We start from the raw sequence: 12,955 nt of genomic DNA on the forward strand, positions 1-12,955 counted from the left end.
TTTTACACCAAAACAAAGAGGAAATTTGCAGTTGTCATTGGGATATTATGATAATATTTTACTGCTCTGATCCACTTGAGAACTAATTGGTCCGTATGCATCTGTATGTGGAACCTGAGTTAAAATGATTTTGACACCATTGATTGTTAATTTCTTCAGCATAATTTTTGCACTTCACAAATTCATCCCACGGGCCAGATTGGACCCTTTGGAGGGCCGGATTTGGTCCCCAGGCCGCACGTTTGACAAATGTGGGGTATATGATGAACCCGGCTCTGGTTCTGAGTTGGACCGGGTTAAATGATGAGCATGGTTCCGGTTCTGAGTTGGACCGGGTTAAATGATGAGCATGGTTCCGGTTCTGAGTTGGACCGGGTTAAATGAGTCCTTGGGTCGGGTTCAACATGGCGGCCCCCTGTTGGTTTTATTTTGAAGGGGCAGACCAGATGTGCTTCTAGTGTTTACCGGATGTTTGATGCTCCGGTCTCCGCTCCGGTGCCAGTCTGCTCCCTCCGTTATCTGTGTGTTTCTGTGTCTGTGGGTTTAACGGTGAACGGACCGGAGCTTCTGGAAAACATACATGGAGGAAACGTGAAGTTTAACCGGAGAGAAACGGAGAAGAAGAACTTTTCCCGCGGTAAGAAATCTACATTAAACTTCGACATAAAGATGAAGTTACGTGTTTTCCGACTGGAGACTCCGTTACAGCCGTTATTCGGTGTCTCCAAAAGGCGCACAGTGACCTTTGACCTCGTAAGCGTTATTTTCGGTACTTTTTCGGGTTGTTTTAGGAGCTGCGGAGTCGCGAGCCTTTTGTTCCACAGACTCGCGACTCCGTTCCCATGGTGAAGTTTCTGCTCGCGAGACTCAGAACCAGGCGAGAGTTTCGAAAAGAATCAACGATCAGGATCAATAATACACCGAAAATTAGCTTTAAAACATGCATTAAACATACTGTTGTAAATAGAGGGTTTACACCTTCAAATATCGAAAAAGAAAACAAATCACATGTTTTATTCAAAATTGAAAAGATGTTAAAAATATGAATTGTGCACTTGTTTTGAAAGAAAAAATATGGAATTTTGATAGAAAAATTTTTTTTGACAAGATCAAAGAAGGTGGAACTAAAAAAGAAACATCTGGAAGTAGATTTTAGATCTGATGAGGTTAATTATCAACAGGCCAGTGACATGATTGGATTAAAAAAGACAGTCAGAAGTAAAGATGGACAGAGGTTCACCAGTCTGAGAAAAACTGAGTCTATAAACTATGGAACAATAGAAAAATAGTGTTAGAATAGAATAGAATAGAATAGAATGCCTTAATTGTCATTATACTTATGTACAACAAAATTAACAGAGACAACTCTCTAGTGGTGTGTAGTGCACAACAGTTTAAAAGAAAGTAAAGAAAAGTGTAAATATATATACAGAATAAAAACAAGCATGTCACCAACCGAGAAACAGTAGAGATAAATATATATTGCACTTTGACCCTGGCTGGACACTAAGGATATATGTTAAACATATATCCTTATCTGAGGTATTGTCATTGCAATGTTCATGAAGAGCTTGGACATCTCATCTATGGAATGTAATATAGTCAACGGATTCAGAGAATCTGACTAAATCTCTGTTCACAATGTCGAGGCTGAACCTCAGTCCTGGATTTGGCTGGTCTTCAGGTCCTCAGGCTGCACTGCATTAACCACATATGATTCTGTGGTTAAACCAGTGCATGGGCTGAGGAACACTCCCACAAACCACCGTCTGAGCACAGTTCACCATCACATCCACAAATACAAGTTAAAGCTCCATCATCATGTAAAGAGGAAGCCACATGGGAACATGATGCAGAGCCAGCGCCGTCTTCTCTGGACCAAAGTTTGTTAAAATGGACCGAGACAAAGTGTAAATCTGATCTGAGGTCTGACCAATCAGAGTGTGAGATTGTGTGTAACCATGGACGCCGTCCTCCGGTCCAAAGCCTGCATCTGTGATGGTATGGGGCTGCATTAGTGTCTATGGAATGGGCAGCTTCAACATCTGGACAGAACCATCCATGTGAAAGGGATCTGCAGGTTTACATCAACATCTGCTCTACCCAGACCACATCTTTCACTCAGAACATCTGGAATATTTCATTCAGACCATGTTCAACCACAGATGCATCTATTCCAACAGCATGGAACCTGGAACAACTTTATGAACATTCGTTGATGCTGCCAACATCTACATTAAATACTTATTTTTTTCTTGAAATGGTCCATTTTTCAAAATATGAGTTTGTGAGGTCTGAAAATTACTGCATCCTTTTTTTAGCTTCCAAATGGTTTTGGGGTTGTGGCTGTAAAATTCTACTTTGTATTTACTATATTTTACCAGTTTATTATGGTTTTTTTTATTACCTTTCATCCCATATATTTGATGTGTTGCCATATGTTGTGCTTCATCCCCAGGTGTTTGAGTACAATGTGTTGAAATGGAGGTGGAGCGTCTCCTTGGTGTCACCAGGTGGAGCTGGACAGTAGGCGGAGACCCGTCAAGTCCAGATTATTAATTATATAACAACAACCATCGGAGGGTCGGATGTGTCAGCATTGATCTGATTCAACAACAGAGGATGTGACAGGTTTCAATATCCATACTCCTGTAATCCATGAATCAGAAGTATTAGTCTAATACTCAGAAATATTAGTCCATTAATCAGTAGTAGTAGAATTTGTGTCATTGTTAACATGTTCTCTCCATCCAAACCTTAGTAATAATAATAATAATAATAATAATAATGATAATGACAATAATAATAAATTGAACAACCACAAATATAGCATTTAACTTGTTAAAACTCACACAGAAGCAGTGATTTAAACAATAGTTCATTATCTTAATGAAGTAATTAAAAAAAAAAAAAAAAACACAAATAAACACTAGTTGATTGTTACCAACAGAACTATGGGCTGTGTTTACTGTTGGAACTGATTGACTCATTGATTATGGCTGAACTGTCCTGGTTTATGTACAGTTCACAGCTTCATGTTTGTCCAGTAGTTAGAGGACATACTTAACTACAGATAATGAAACACAATAGCACGCTGCTACGAGTAGAACTATTCATTCAACTTCAGCATTGAAGTAAAAATGAAAAAGTACAAATCTGCCAGCTCTAAAAAAGTAGTGGTTTTCATTTTGCTGAAACTCAGATTGCCCTCATTCATACTATTAAAAATGAACAAAGTTAGCAGTAACTCACAAATTCACAGCCTAATGTTGTCTTTTCAATTCAGGTTGTATGTTGTTTTCCACTTTTTTAAAAAGTAGGTTTAAAGATAAAATGAAGATGTAAAAACTCCTCTGAAGTACAGTAATGAAGTATTTGTACTACATCAGTGTATTTTACCATGTGTGTATAGGGCATGTTGTGTATAATTATAAACAGAGTATTTCACTAACCCCAGAAGGAAGGTGGTAAAATGTTCTGTTTGTAACAGGTGTTGGCGTTGCTGTGTGATTGGTTGAAATGGAGGAGGCGGAGTCCAGTCATTACGTGGATCAGCTGAAGGCGGAGTTTGACAGCTGTGATACAACGTCCACCGGCTTCCTGGACCGAGATGAGCTGACGGCACTGTGCCGGAAACTGCAGCTGGACGCCCACCTACCACTACTGCTGGACACACTACTGGGACAGCAGACCTATGGACGGGTACGCGCTTATATAGTATCAGTTATGTAATGAAAGTACTTGTTAGTGTATTTTAATTTTTGTTCCTGTGTATTGAGTTCTTGCTCTGTTGTCAGTGTGACATTAAATAAGTGAACTACATTTGGACTATATTTGGACTACATTTCCCATACTTGTGGTGCTCATCTTGTTTTTCCTCCGTTTTCTTCTTTAGGTGAACTTTGAGGAGTTCAAGGACGGCTTTGTGGCCGTTCTGTCTCGTTCTCTGGACTTCAGCACCTCAGAGGATGACAGCAGTTACCTGGAACCAGGTAAGACCTGGTCCTGAACCAGGGTGGTCATAGTCCTGGTTCTGGACAGTACTGATGTGGTTCACAGTGGATGAATGGTGTGACTCAGGTCCACACTGACACATGAGATGATCTGAAACAGTTGGTTTGTGTTCAGCTCTGAACACATGCAGCAGTGAAACCTATTTTAATCACCATCATTTAGAGTATGTTCACTGCTTTTTGCTGTCAGACTTCTGTCCTGAAGGCGTTGTATTGTTGTTTTCAGTCTCTTCACACCTTCAGTTCCTCATCTGAAGTACCAGAGGTCATTTCAGGTCACAGCACGTTGACATTCATTTATATGAGTTTAATAACATAGAGAAAAGTGACTCTAGATCAGCGGTAGGTTTGCAACATTGATTCTGATGAAGACACTGATAATGAGGTAGAGTTGACATCCAGATACTCTGGTGTGCTTCTGGACCAGGTCCAGGTCCTGGACCGGTTCCTGAACACAGATGTCCTCTATCCAGGTTTATAGTGAATGATGTGTTAAAAGTTTGTCCAGGGGTCAAACAAGTTGTTTAAACTAGTGATAATGTTAACCCCAGCTGACTTAAATAACCTTAATGTCACAGATGGTTTGTACATACACTGGTTTTTGAGGAACACTGGGGTTTTATGAAACCAGCAGGTGATGTGGACAATCTGAACCCAACAGATTTAAAACAGAGTCGGTACTGAGGAATGGAATGGGATTGTCCTTCATTGGTCTGTTTTAAAATATGCATCTGTCTGTGTGTCTGCAGTCGTTCCAGAGGAAGTGAAGCCAAAGTTTGTAAAGGGTTCTAAGCGTTATGGCCGCCGCTCTCGTCCTGACGCTGAACCGGACCCAGTGACCTGTGACTCAGAGGACTCGCCACCGTCCAGAAACCGGGCCACGGACTCGTCGCCGTCCGGAGTCCGCAGAGCCAAACTACGACGATCGACGTCTCTGGAGAGCGTGGAGGTGAGTCACATGGTTTAGTTCCGCCTTTATATCCTCCCCCGGCCTCATGGGTACTGTAGTATTTAAGAAGTATTAGTACCCACATTGGCCTCATGGGTACTGTCGTATTTATTTTGGCAAAAACATTTTGTTGGACTAAGGATGAACTGCTCAGGTCAAAGGTCAGATCAGGTCAAAGCCACACCTGATGATCCAGAAGATGATGCAGATCTAAGAGCAGGTTGTCATTTAGTGCCATTTGCCTCCATATCTGATGTTGGTTTTTACACTTGTAGTTCATGTTCATATAATAATAATCATCATAATAATTTATGATGATTATTATTGTTATTATTATTATTGTGTTCATATCGTACCTGTTGATTCTCTGTCTGATCATAGAACATCTACTGAACTGTACAAACATGAACCTACATCCTGGATCCACTCATTTATAATGTTTTCTGTGAATATGTGTCTTTATTTCTCACATTTCATTATCTTGTTTTTGAGGAGTTTCAGTGCATTAAATAGTTCTCAGCTGTTGGTTATAGTGCTGGTGTCAGTTCCGGTTCTGCAGACCGACCCAAACACTGGGTTCTGGTTGTAGTGCTGGTGTCAGTTCCGGTTCTGCGGACCAATCCAAACACTGTGCTGAGGTAGGGCTCAGATTTCCAGGCGTTGTGCGATTCAGCTGCAGTCGGTGCAGACTGTGAATACCTGATGGAGGAGGAGGGAGGAGGAGGGAGGAGGAGGGAGGAGTCACCGGGGGGAGGTTCGGTGGTTTCGGGGGCGTCGGAGGTTTTTCAGGAAGTGGGTTTGTGAGGAATGTGGGTCCTGGCAGCGTTTCTCTGCTGGTCTGGCTGCAGATCATAGATGCATCGCTCTGTTCACTTGAGTTTTTCACAGAAAGAAGCTGTTGATTTTACAAAGGTCAACGTTTTCTTCCAGTGTCTGAACATTTGTGTTATTTCATGAGCTGATGTTCGTCTGTCTGCAGTTTAACATTAAAATGAAAATGTCACTGGAAACTCAGTCCTAGGGTTTGGACTAAAGGACAGCGCTACACTTTTAAATATGTGATAGATAGATAGATAGATAGATAGATAGATAGATAGATAGATAGATAGATAGATAGATAGATAGATAGATAGATAGATAGATAGATAGATAGATAGATAGATAGATAGATAGATAGATAGATAGATAGATAGATAGATAGATAGATAGATAGATAGATAGATAGATAGATAGATTTCTCTTCTGTTTAGTTTAAAAACACTCCACCACATCAAAAACACAGTACCACAGATAAAAACAAATAAAACACATAAAATGGCTAAAAACACTAAAAATTATATTGCTTCTTGTGTTTTAATTCTATACAATACTTTGTGGAATATCGGCCCACGCCTTTATTTACTTGCTGCATATGTCTTGGATTCAGGTCTTTATTTGTAATTTCCTCTTTTTAATAAAAAGAAATGATCCTATTCAGCATGAAACCTGGTCTTGATCTGCTCACATTAGTAAAGTAAAAAAGTAAATCAGTTTCTACAAATACAAGACTTCCTTTACTGTTACAAAATGAAAGCCTTCTCGTATGACCTGGTTTTATTTGAGGAAAGTTTGCATAACACTGCAGCGTATGTAATGACACAGTCTTTACTAATATTTGTATCAATCAAATACTGATAATAGTCAAAGTCTGGACACATGGACAAACCTAAACTCACAGGTAAAAAAATAAAAATAAAAACAAAGAAAGTTGTGTTATGTTTCCTCACAGTGATGGATTGATATGAGTGTATTCACCACATTCACTTGGTCATTGTGAAAAAGAAGAAAATGCTCTGAAATTTTCTTCCACCAAAATTTCTTGGCAGAATATTTTTACAAAGCAGATGAGCGTCCAAGAGTCGACTCCTCTGCACGGCAACAGCAGCTGATTGGACAGTGGAAATAGTTCAGGCTGGAGCTCAGGACACAAACACATCTGCTGGTAACTATTCACCAGAACAGAGAATGTTCAAGATCTGAACACAGAAGAAACACCAGAGCCGAACATCTCAGTTTGTCATTATGTTTTTTCAGGTCACATGTTGCTGTAGGCAATAATGATCTATGTCTGACAGCTGATTGGTTATCAATAAACACCGTGTAATTGATCAGAGCAGCTGCTTTACATCAGTGTGTTCACTCTGTTTGAGAGTTTGTACGTTGGTGTTGGTTCTGCAGATGAAACATGGTCGTCACTGTGGGTTTCATTCTGCTCCAGCAGCTGAAATCAGATGATGAGAAGTTCATCCAGGTACAGAAATGAGTCTGTCAGATCCATGAGCAGCTTCTCCTGGACTGGACTTAAGACCATCTGTCCTGAATGAAACAGAGAGGATGAAGCTCCTCCTGGTCCTGAATGAAGCCCAGAGGATGAAGCTCCTCCTGGTCCTGAGTGAAGCCCAGAGGATGAAGCTCCTCCTGGTCCTGAATGAAGCCCAGAGGATGAAGCTCCTCCTGGTCCTGAATGAAGCCCAGAGGATGAAGCTCCTCCTGGTCCTGAATGAAGCCCAGAGGATGAAGCTCCTCCTTGTCCTGAATGAATCTGAGGATGAAGCGCCTCCTGGTCCTGAATGAAGCCCAGAGGAAGAAGCTCCTCCTGGTCCTGAGTGAAGCCCAGAGGATGAAGCTCCTCCTGGTCCTGACTGATTAACATCCATGATGAAACACTGTTAAAGTATGAGATGTTCTGTGCAGTGCAGTCTCTGTATTCATGAGAACAGTCACACAAGACATTCTCATATGTAACACTGACTTCATTTAGGCTTTCACACACTTAATATAATGAAGATGTTTGGTGAAATATTTCTCCTGTGGTTTTATTAGTTGTCAGAGTCAGGAGTCTTTAAGCATCTGTTTACTTACTGTCATCAAATCCACTCATATTCAGGGATGTTTCCATCTAATGCGTCATTTCTGTTTGTTGTATTAATTCAGTGAACACAGTTATTCACTGTTCACCACTTCACAGTCCCCCTTTATCCTAACATTGTTATGTGATATTTGATTTTTTTATTTTTTGTTTCCCATTTATGTGTTTTTTTTTAATGCAAAAATTCAAACTGACTAAATCCAGCTGAATAATAAGGGTGTGATATTTCCTTCATGGTACTACACTGATCCCACAATATGTTCGGCACTTTATTTTACCTAAAATCACATAGTTTTGTCTTTTTTCCAGTAGACAGAGAACGTGTACCACCAGTGGAACACATGCCATAGTTTTAGAACCATGTAAATAACCTGTGTGATTTGGTGTTAAACTAAACTTAGGGGTCACGAGTTCGGTTTCCCACAGTGTGACGGCAGAAAGGCTTTAATCTGTTCAACATGACCGTGGTTATGACTGAACACACACAGAGTTAACATCAGTTTAATAAAAAAGTACTTGGATTTCATTTATAACTACATCTGAAATTAAACCAACCTTCTGATTTAATTAATGATGACTTTCATCAACATCAGAGAGACTTATGTAATAATCAAATACACTTTTCCAACATGTCCAGTGTGTTAGAACTAATGAGCTCAGGAATTCCTTGTGATCAGTGTTTGTTGGTGTAACTCCTCACACACACACACAGATATTTCCCATCATGCTCTGCTGCTCGGTCTTTCATAACTGAGTGCTGTTAGTTAAACTGTTCAATGGACCAGTTCACACACATAAACAGTCAGACTGCACAGACCTCCATGTTTTCTCTGCAGAGCCTGAAGTCTGATGAGGAGGTCGGAGGTCACACGGACAACAGCCAGACAGACTTTCAGTCTAAAGGTAACATACTTTCAAATTAAAAGCCTTTAAAGCGAGTTGTTCAGATGCAGGGATGACCGATATGTTAATGGTGATCAGCAGATCTACAGGTAGAGCAGGCAGATCATTATACAGACAGTTTTGAATGTTGGTCTATGATCTACCACCCCTTTCACTGACGCACACAGTGTCCACTCTGAGACCTCATCAAACACACAGATCAACCACGGAGTGACTGCTGGCCTCAGTGGTCTAAGTAAAGTAATAAATGAAAGTATCTTTAGATGTTTTTAATGTAAATAATGTTACACTTGGTCTAGGGCATAGGTGTCAAACATGTGACCAGGGGGCCAAATCCGGCCCGTCAAAGGGTCCAATACGGCCCGTGGGATGAATTTGTGAAAGGCAAAAGTTATACTGGAGAAATTAACAATCAATGGTGTCAAAATCATTTTAATTCAGGCTCCACATACAGATGCATACAGACCAATTAGTTCTCAAGTGGATCAGAGCAGTAAAATATTATGATAATATCCTATAAATCAGGGGTCTCAAACAGGCGGCCCAGGGGCCAAATGCGGCCCGCCAAAGGGTCCAATGCAGCCCCTGGGATGAATTTGCAAAGTGCAAAAATTCCACAGTCAAGGCTGTGGAACTCACTTTAGTTCAGGTTCCACATACAGACCAATATGATCTACAGGAACATAACAGCATAATAACCTACAAGAAATAATGATTCCATATTTTCTTCTCGGTTTGATGTGAAAAAAATATTACATTATGGCGATAAACTTCAAACTTTTGTCTGTTTTAGTGCAAAAAAATAACATTAAATTATGGAAATATTTACATTTACAAACTATCCTGTAACAATAAAATGTGAATAACCTGAACAAATATGAACAACCTGAAATGTCTAAAGAAAATTAAGCACAATTTTAACTATTTTCTGCCTCTTACTAAGTATTTAGTGTCTTTGTAGATCTGATCCATAACGCACATGTAGAAATGATAAGTTGAGGCAGAATATTGTTGAAATTGCACTTATTTTTCTTAAGAAATTTCAGTTTTTCATTTTTGTTTGGATAGTTTATAAAAGTAAGCATTTTCATAATTTAATGGTGTGTTTTTTGTACTAAAACAAAGACAAAAATTTGGAGTTGTCATTATTTATAGGTTATTCTGCTATTCTTTTACTGGTCCGGCCCACTGGAGATCAAATCGGGTTGAATGTGGAGCCTGAAACAAAATGAGTTTGAGACCCCTGCTATTAATCATGACAACTGCAAATTTTATCTTTGTTTTGGTGTAAAAAAGTAAAATTACATGAAAATGTTAAGAGAAGTAAATGCAATTTTACCGACATTCTGTTGTTAAATGTTACATATATTTGTAGATCTACCGTGATCTGTAAATTATAATGTAGACATGTAAATGATAAACTGAGGCATAATATTTTTTAAATTGTACTTATTTTCTTAAGACATTTCAAGTTGTTCCTATTATTCGGATTTTTAAGGAAACTTTGTAGATGTAAATATTATCATAATTTAATTGAACTTTTTTCACTGTTATTATTTTACTGGTCCGGCCCACTTGAGATCATATTGGGCTGAATGTGGCCCCTGCACTAAAATGAGTTTGACACCCCCGGTCTAGGGGTTACTGAGATGCAAACATGATGTGAGACTCCCCTCCTTCCATGTCCCTTAACAAAAAAGAGCAAGTTACAAAAGAAATGACCAGCAATCAACCAAGCTGCAATTTGAGATATTTATTTATACAAGAACAGAAAAAAAATGAAATCAGGAAGGGAATCAAAGTAACAAAAATAACAAACAGAATAATACCTTAAGCCCACTATGCTTACCTACCAACATAAACCAAGAAAAACCAAATTACATTATTCTTACCTAGACTCCTAACCAAGAGAAACAGGAGAAAACTTAAAGAAAAGATTCCCGCCTTTTGAGTCTGATCGCAAAAAGAAGCTCTCCAAACAAAACTACAGACTGCTGCTCAAACAAGGGGGATGGGAAGAGAGGAGTCCACAGGAAGTAGGGTGATTCAGCTTTATATTTTCCCGCTCACCGCTGAGCAAGGTTATTATCGTTGACGAAAACTAGAATTGAAAAAACATTTTCGTTAATTGAAATAAATAAAAACTATAATTAAAAGAAAAAAAAAAACTAATTAAAACTGTATTATGTTCTTACAAAACTACCTAATACATATAGAAATTATGGATAAAATTCCCTTCATTTTTTTTTTCTCAATGTCGGACTGATATGAAATCGGTTTATTTTGCTCGAGCAATTTTAGCTCGTGGCACTATACGGCACTTCACCATCCATCATTTCTCGTCACTTGTCATTTAGAATTGGCCTCTCATCCCCACTCTACCTGGAAACGTAGAAATTGAAGTTGGGAGAAATGAGCAGAGTCCTGTCTGGGATTTCTTTGAATACTACAGAGAAGAAGAGAAAAGATATGAAAAAACTATAGCTAATACTGAAAATAAACTAAAATTAAGCATTTAGAAAAAAATCAAAACTAAAAACTAATTAAAACTAACTGAATTAGAGGGAAAAAAAAGTCAAAACTAAATAAAACTAGAAGCACTCGGAGAGCGCAGACCTCCGCCAAGGCTGATCAGTGGCCCCCCCCGTGGGCCCCCCCACCCCCGATCACCACCAAAATTTAATCATTTCTTCCTTATCCCATTTCCAACAAACCCTGAAAATTTCATCCAAATCTGTCCATAACTTTTTGAGTTATGTTGCACACTAACGGACAGACAAACAAACAGACAGACAGACAAACAAACAAACAAACCCTGGCAAAAACATAACCTCCTTGGCGGAGGTAACTAAACTATAATGAAAAATCCAAAACTATTATAACCTTGCCGCTGAGGAACCAATCATCACAGAGCGCTCCAGCTCCACACCTGCAACTCATCCTCACTCAAAACACAATCTGCAAGGAGAGAGAGACAGAGAAAAACATACCCATACACAGAAGAGAAAAGAAAAACTACAAAAAATACAACAGAATATCACTAACCCTTAACAATAATTTTAAAATGAAATATGGTCGCCTCTGGTTTATAGTGAAAATTCTACTGTAAGCATGTTTGGATGTTTACCGTTCCCTTGAGCTCTGATTGGTCCTTCTGCACTGTGGCAGCAGCTGATTGGTCAGAAGTTTAATGTCACATGTTCTGCAGGTTCGCAGCAGGAGGAGGTGCAGCTCGCCATAGTGGGAGGAGGTGTCCTGGCGGCGGTGTGTGAACACATGGGTCTGCCACAGCTCAGCGCTCAGGTGAAGCCCCGCCCACCGCCTGTAAGAGCACAAATGTGTTTCCGTGTGCTCCGCTCTGTTTTACCTTTGACCTCTGACCTACAGGAGCTCGACGTCCTGCTAAAAAAGTTGGATGCTGACCTGGATGGCAGAGTTAGCCTCAGAGAGTTTCAGAAGGTCCTGTGTGGCTCCGCCCCCATCTCCTGTTCCACACCTGTACGAACAGCCAATCAGCAGAGGGCGCCACAACGGGTCAGACAGACGCATACGTGTACATATACAGTCCACATAAATACACATATGTATATAAACATACATGTATATTCATATGAACGTGTATTTTAACAGACCTTTACTGACATGTTGAACTGTGTTAATGTGACAGTCAACATTTGATTATATGTATATATTTTTTATTGATTTATTTTGGATATGGAAATGGTACAAGCTTCCTGATTGCTACTAACTGACTTCTTTGCACAAAATAATATAGAAATGAAAATTCAAGGAAGCAAAAATAATAATTCACACATATTCATACCCATACACATACACTTACATATACAAATGTATATATACACTTATACATACATACACATACACATTCACATAGGCTTCTCTGCCTCTAATCCCTATGCCATATCAGTGAGTAAATGACAATAGTCAGTAATGATAATTATCAATTATCAATTGTAACTGCAAACAAAATATTTTTGTACATTTTCTTAAACTGGTTCATATTTGGACTTTACTTGAGTTCCTCACTTAGATTGTTGTATAACTTGACACCAGAAATAGATAAACAAAAACTTTTTAAGGTTTCAGTGAAATGAGAACTCAGAAGATAAATTATTTGATTTTAGTAACATATATCTCTGTGAATCTGGGTAGAAAATAATC

General features: G+C 39.2%; 1 protein-coding gene and 1 long non-coding RNA gene across 6 annotated transcripts in view; one reads left to right on the forward strand and one right to left on the reverse strand.

The window, feature by feature from the left end:
- Window positions 1–494: 494 nt before the first annotated feature.
- Window positions 495–12,955, forward strand: part of ninl (ninein-like) — a 36,530-nt gene continuing 24,069 nt past the window's right edge. For all 5 annotated transcript variants that reach the window (XM_030156734.1, XM_030156736.1, XM_030156737.1 and 2 more), the window contains exons 1-8: window positions 495–637; window positions 2,459–2,631; window positions 3,491–3,702; window positions 3,896–3,992; window positions 4,763–4,962; window positions 8,707–8,773; window positions 11,982–12,076; window positions 12,161–12,307. In XM_030156734.1, coding sequence (XP_030012594.1) covers window positions 3,520–3,702; window positions 3,896–3,992; window positions 4,763–4,962; window positions 8,707–8,773; window positions 11,982–12,076; window positions 12,161–12,307 — 789 coding nt within the window. In that variant the 5' untranslated portion in view covers window positions 495–637; window positions 2,459–2,631; window positions 3,491–3,519. The remainder of the gene's footprint in view (window positions 638–2,458; window positions 2,632–3,490; window positions 3,703–3,895; window positions 3,993–4,762; window positions 4,963–8,706; window positions 8,774–11,981; window positions 12,077–12,160; window positions 12,308–12,955) is intronic.
- Window positions 10,370–12,331, reverse strand: LOC115434673 (uncharacterized). Its single transcript, XR_003937575.1, has 3 exons — window positions 12,197–12,331; window positions 11,657–12,095; window positions 10,370–11,219 (listed from the first exon to the last, which is right to left on the reverse strand). It is a non-coding gene; the product is annotated as an uncharacterized LOC115434673 (long non-coding RNA).

The sequence above is a fragment of the Sphaeramia orbicularis genome, chromosome 15 (genome assembly GCF_902148855.1).
Source record: "Sphaeramia orbicularis chromosome 15, fSphaOr1.1, whole genome shotgun sequence".
In the NCBI taxonomy this organism is placed as follows: domain Eukaryota; kingdom Metazoa; phylum Chordata; class Actinopteri; order Kurtiformes; family Apogonidae; genus Sphaeramia; species Sphaeramia orbicularis.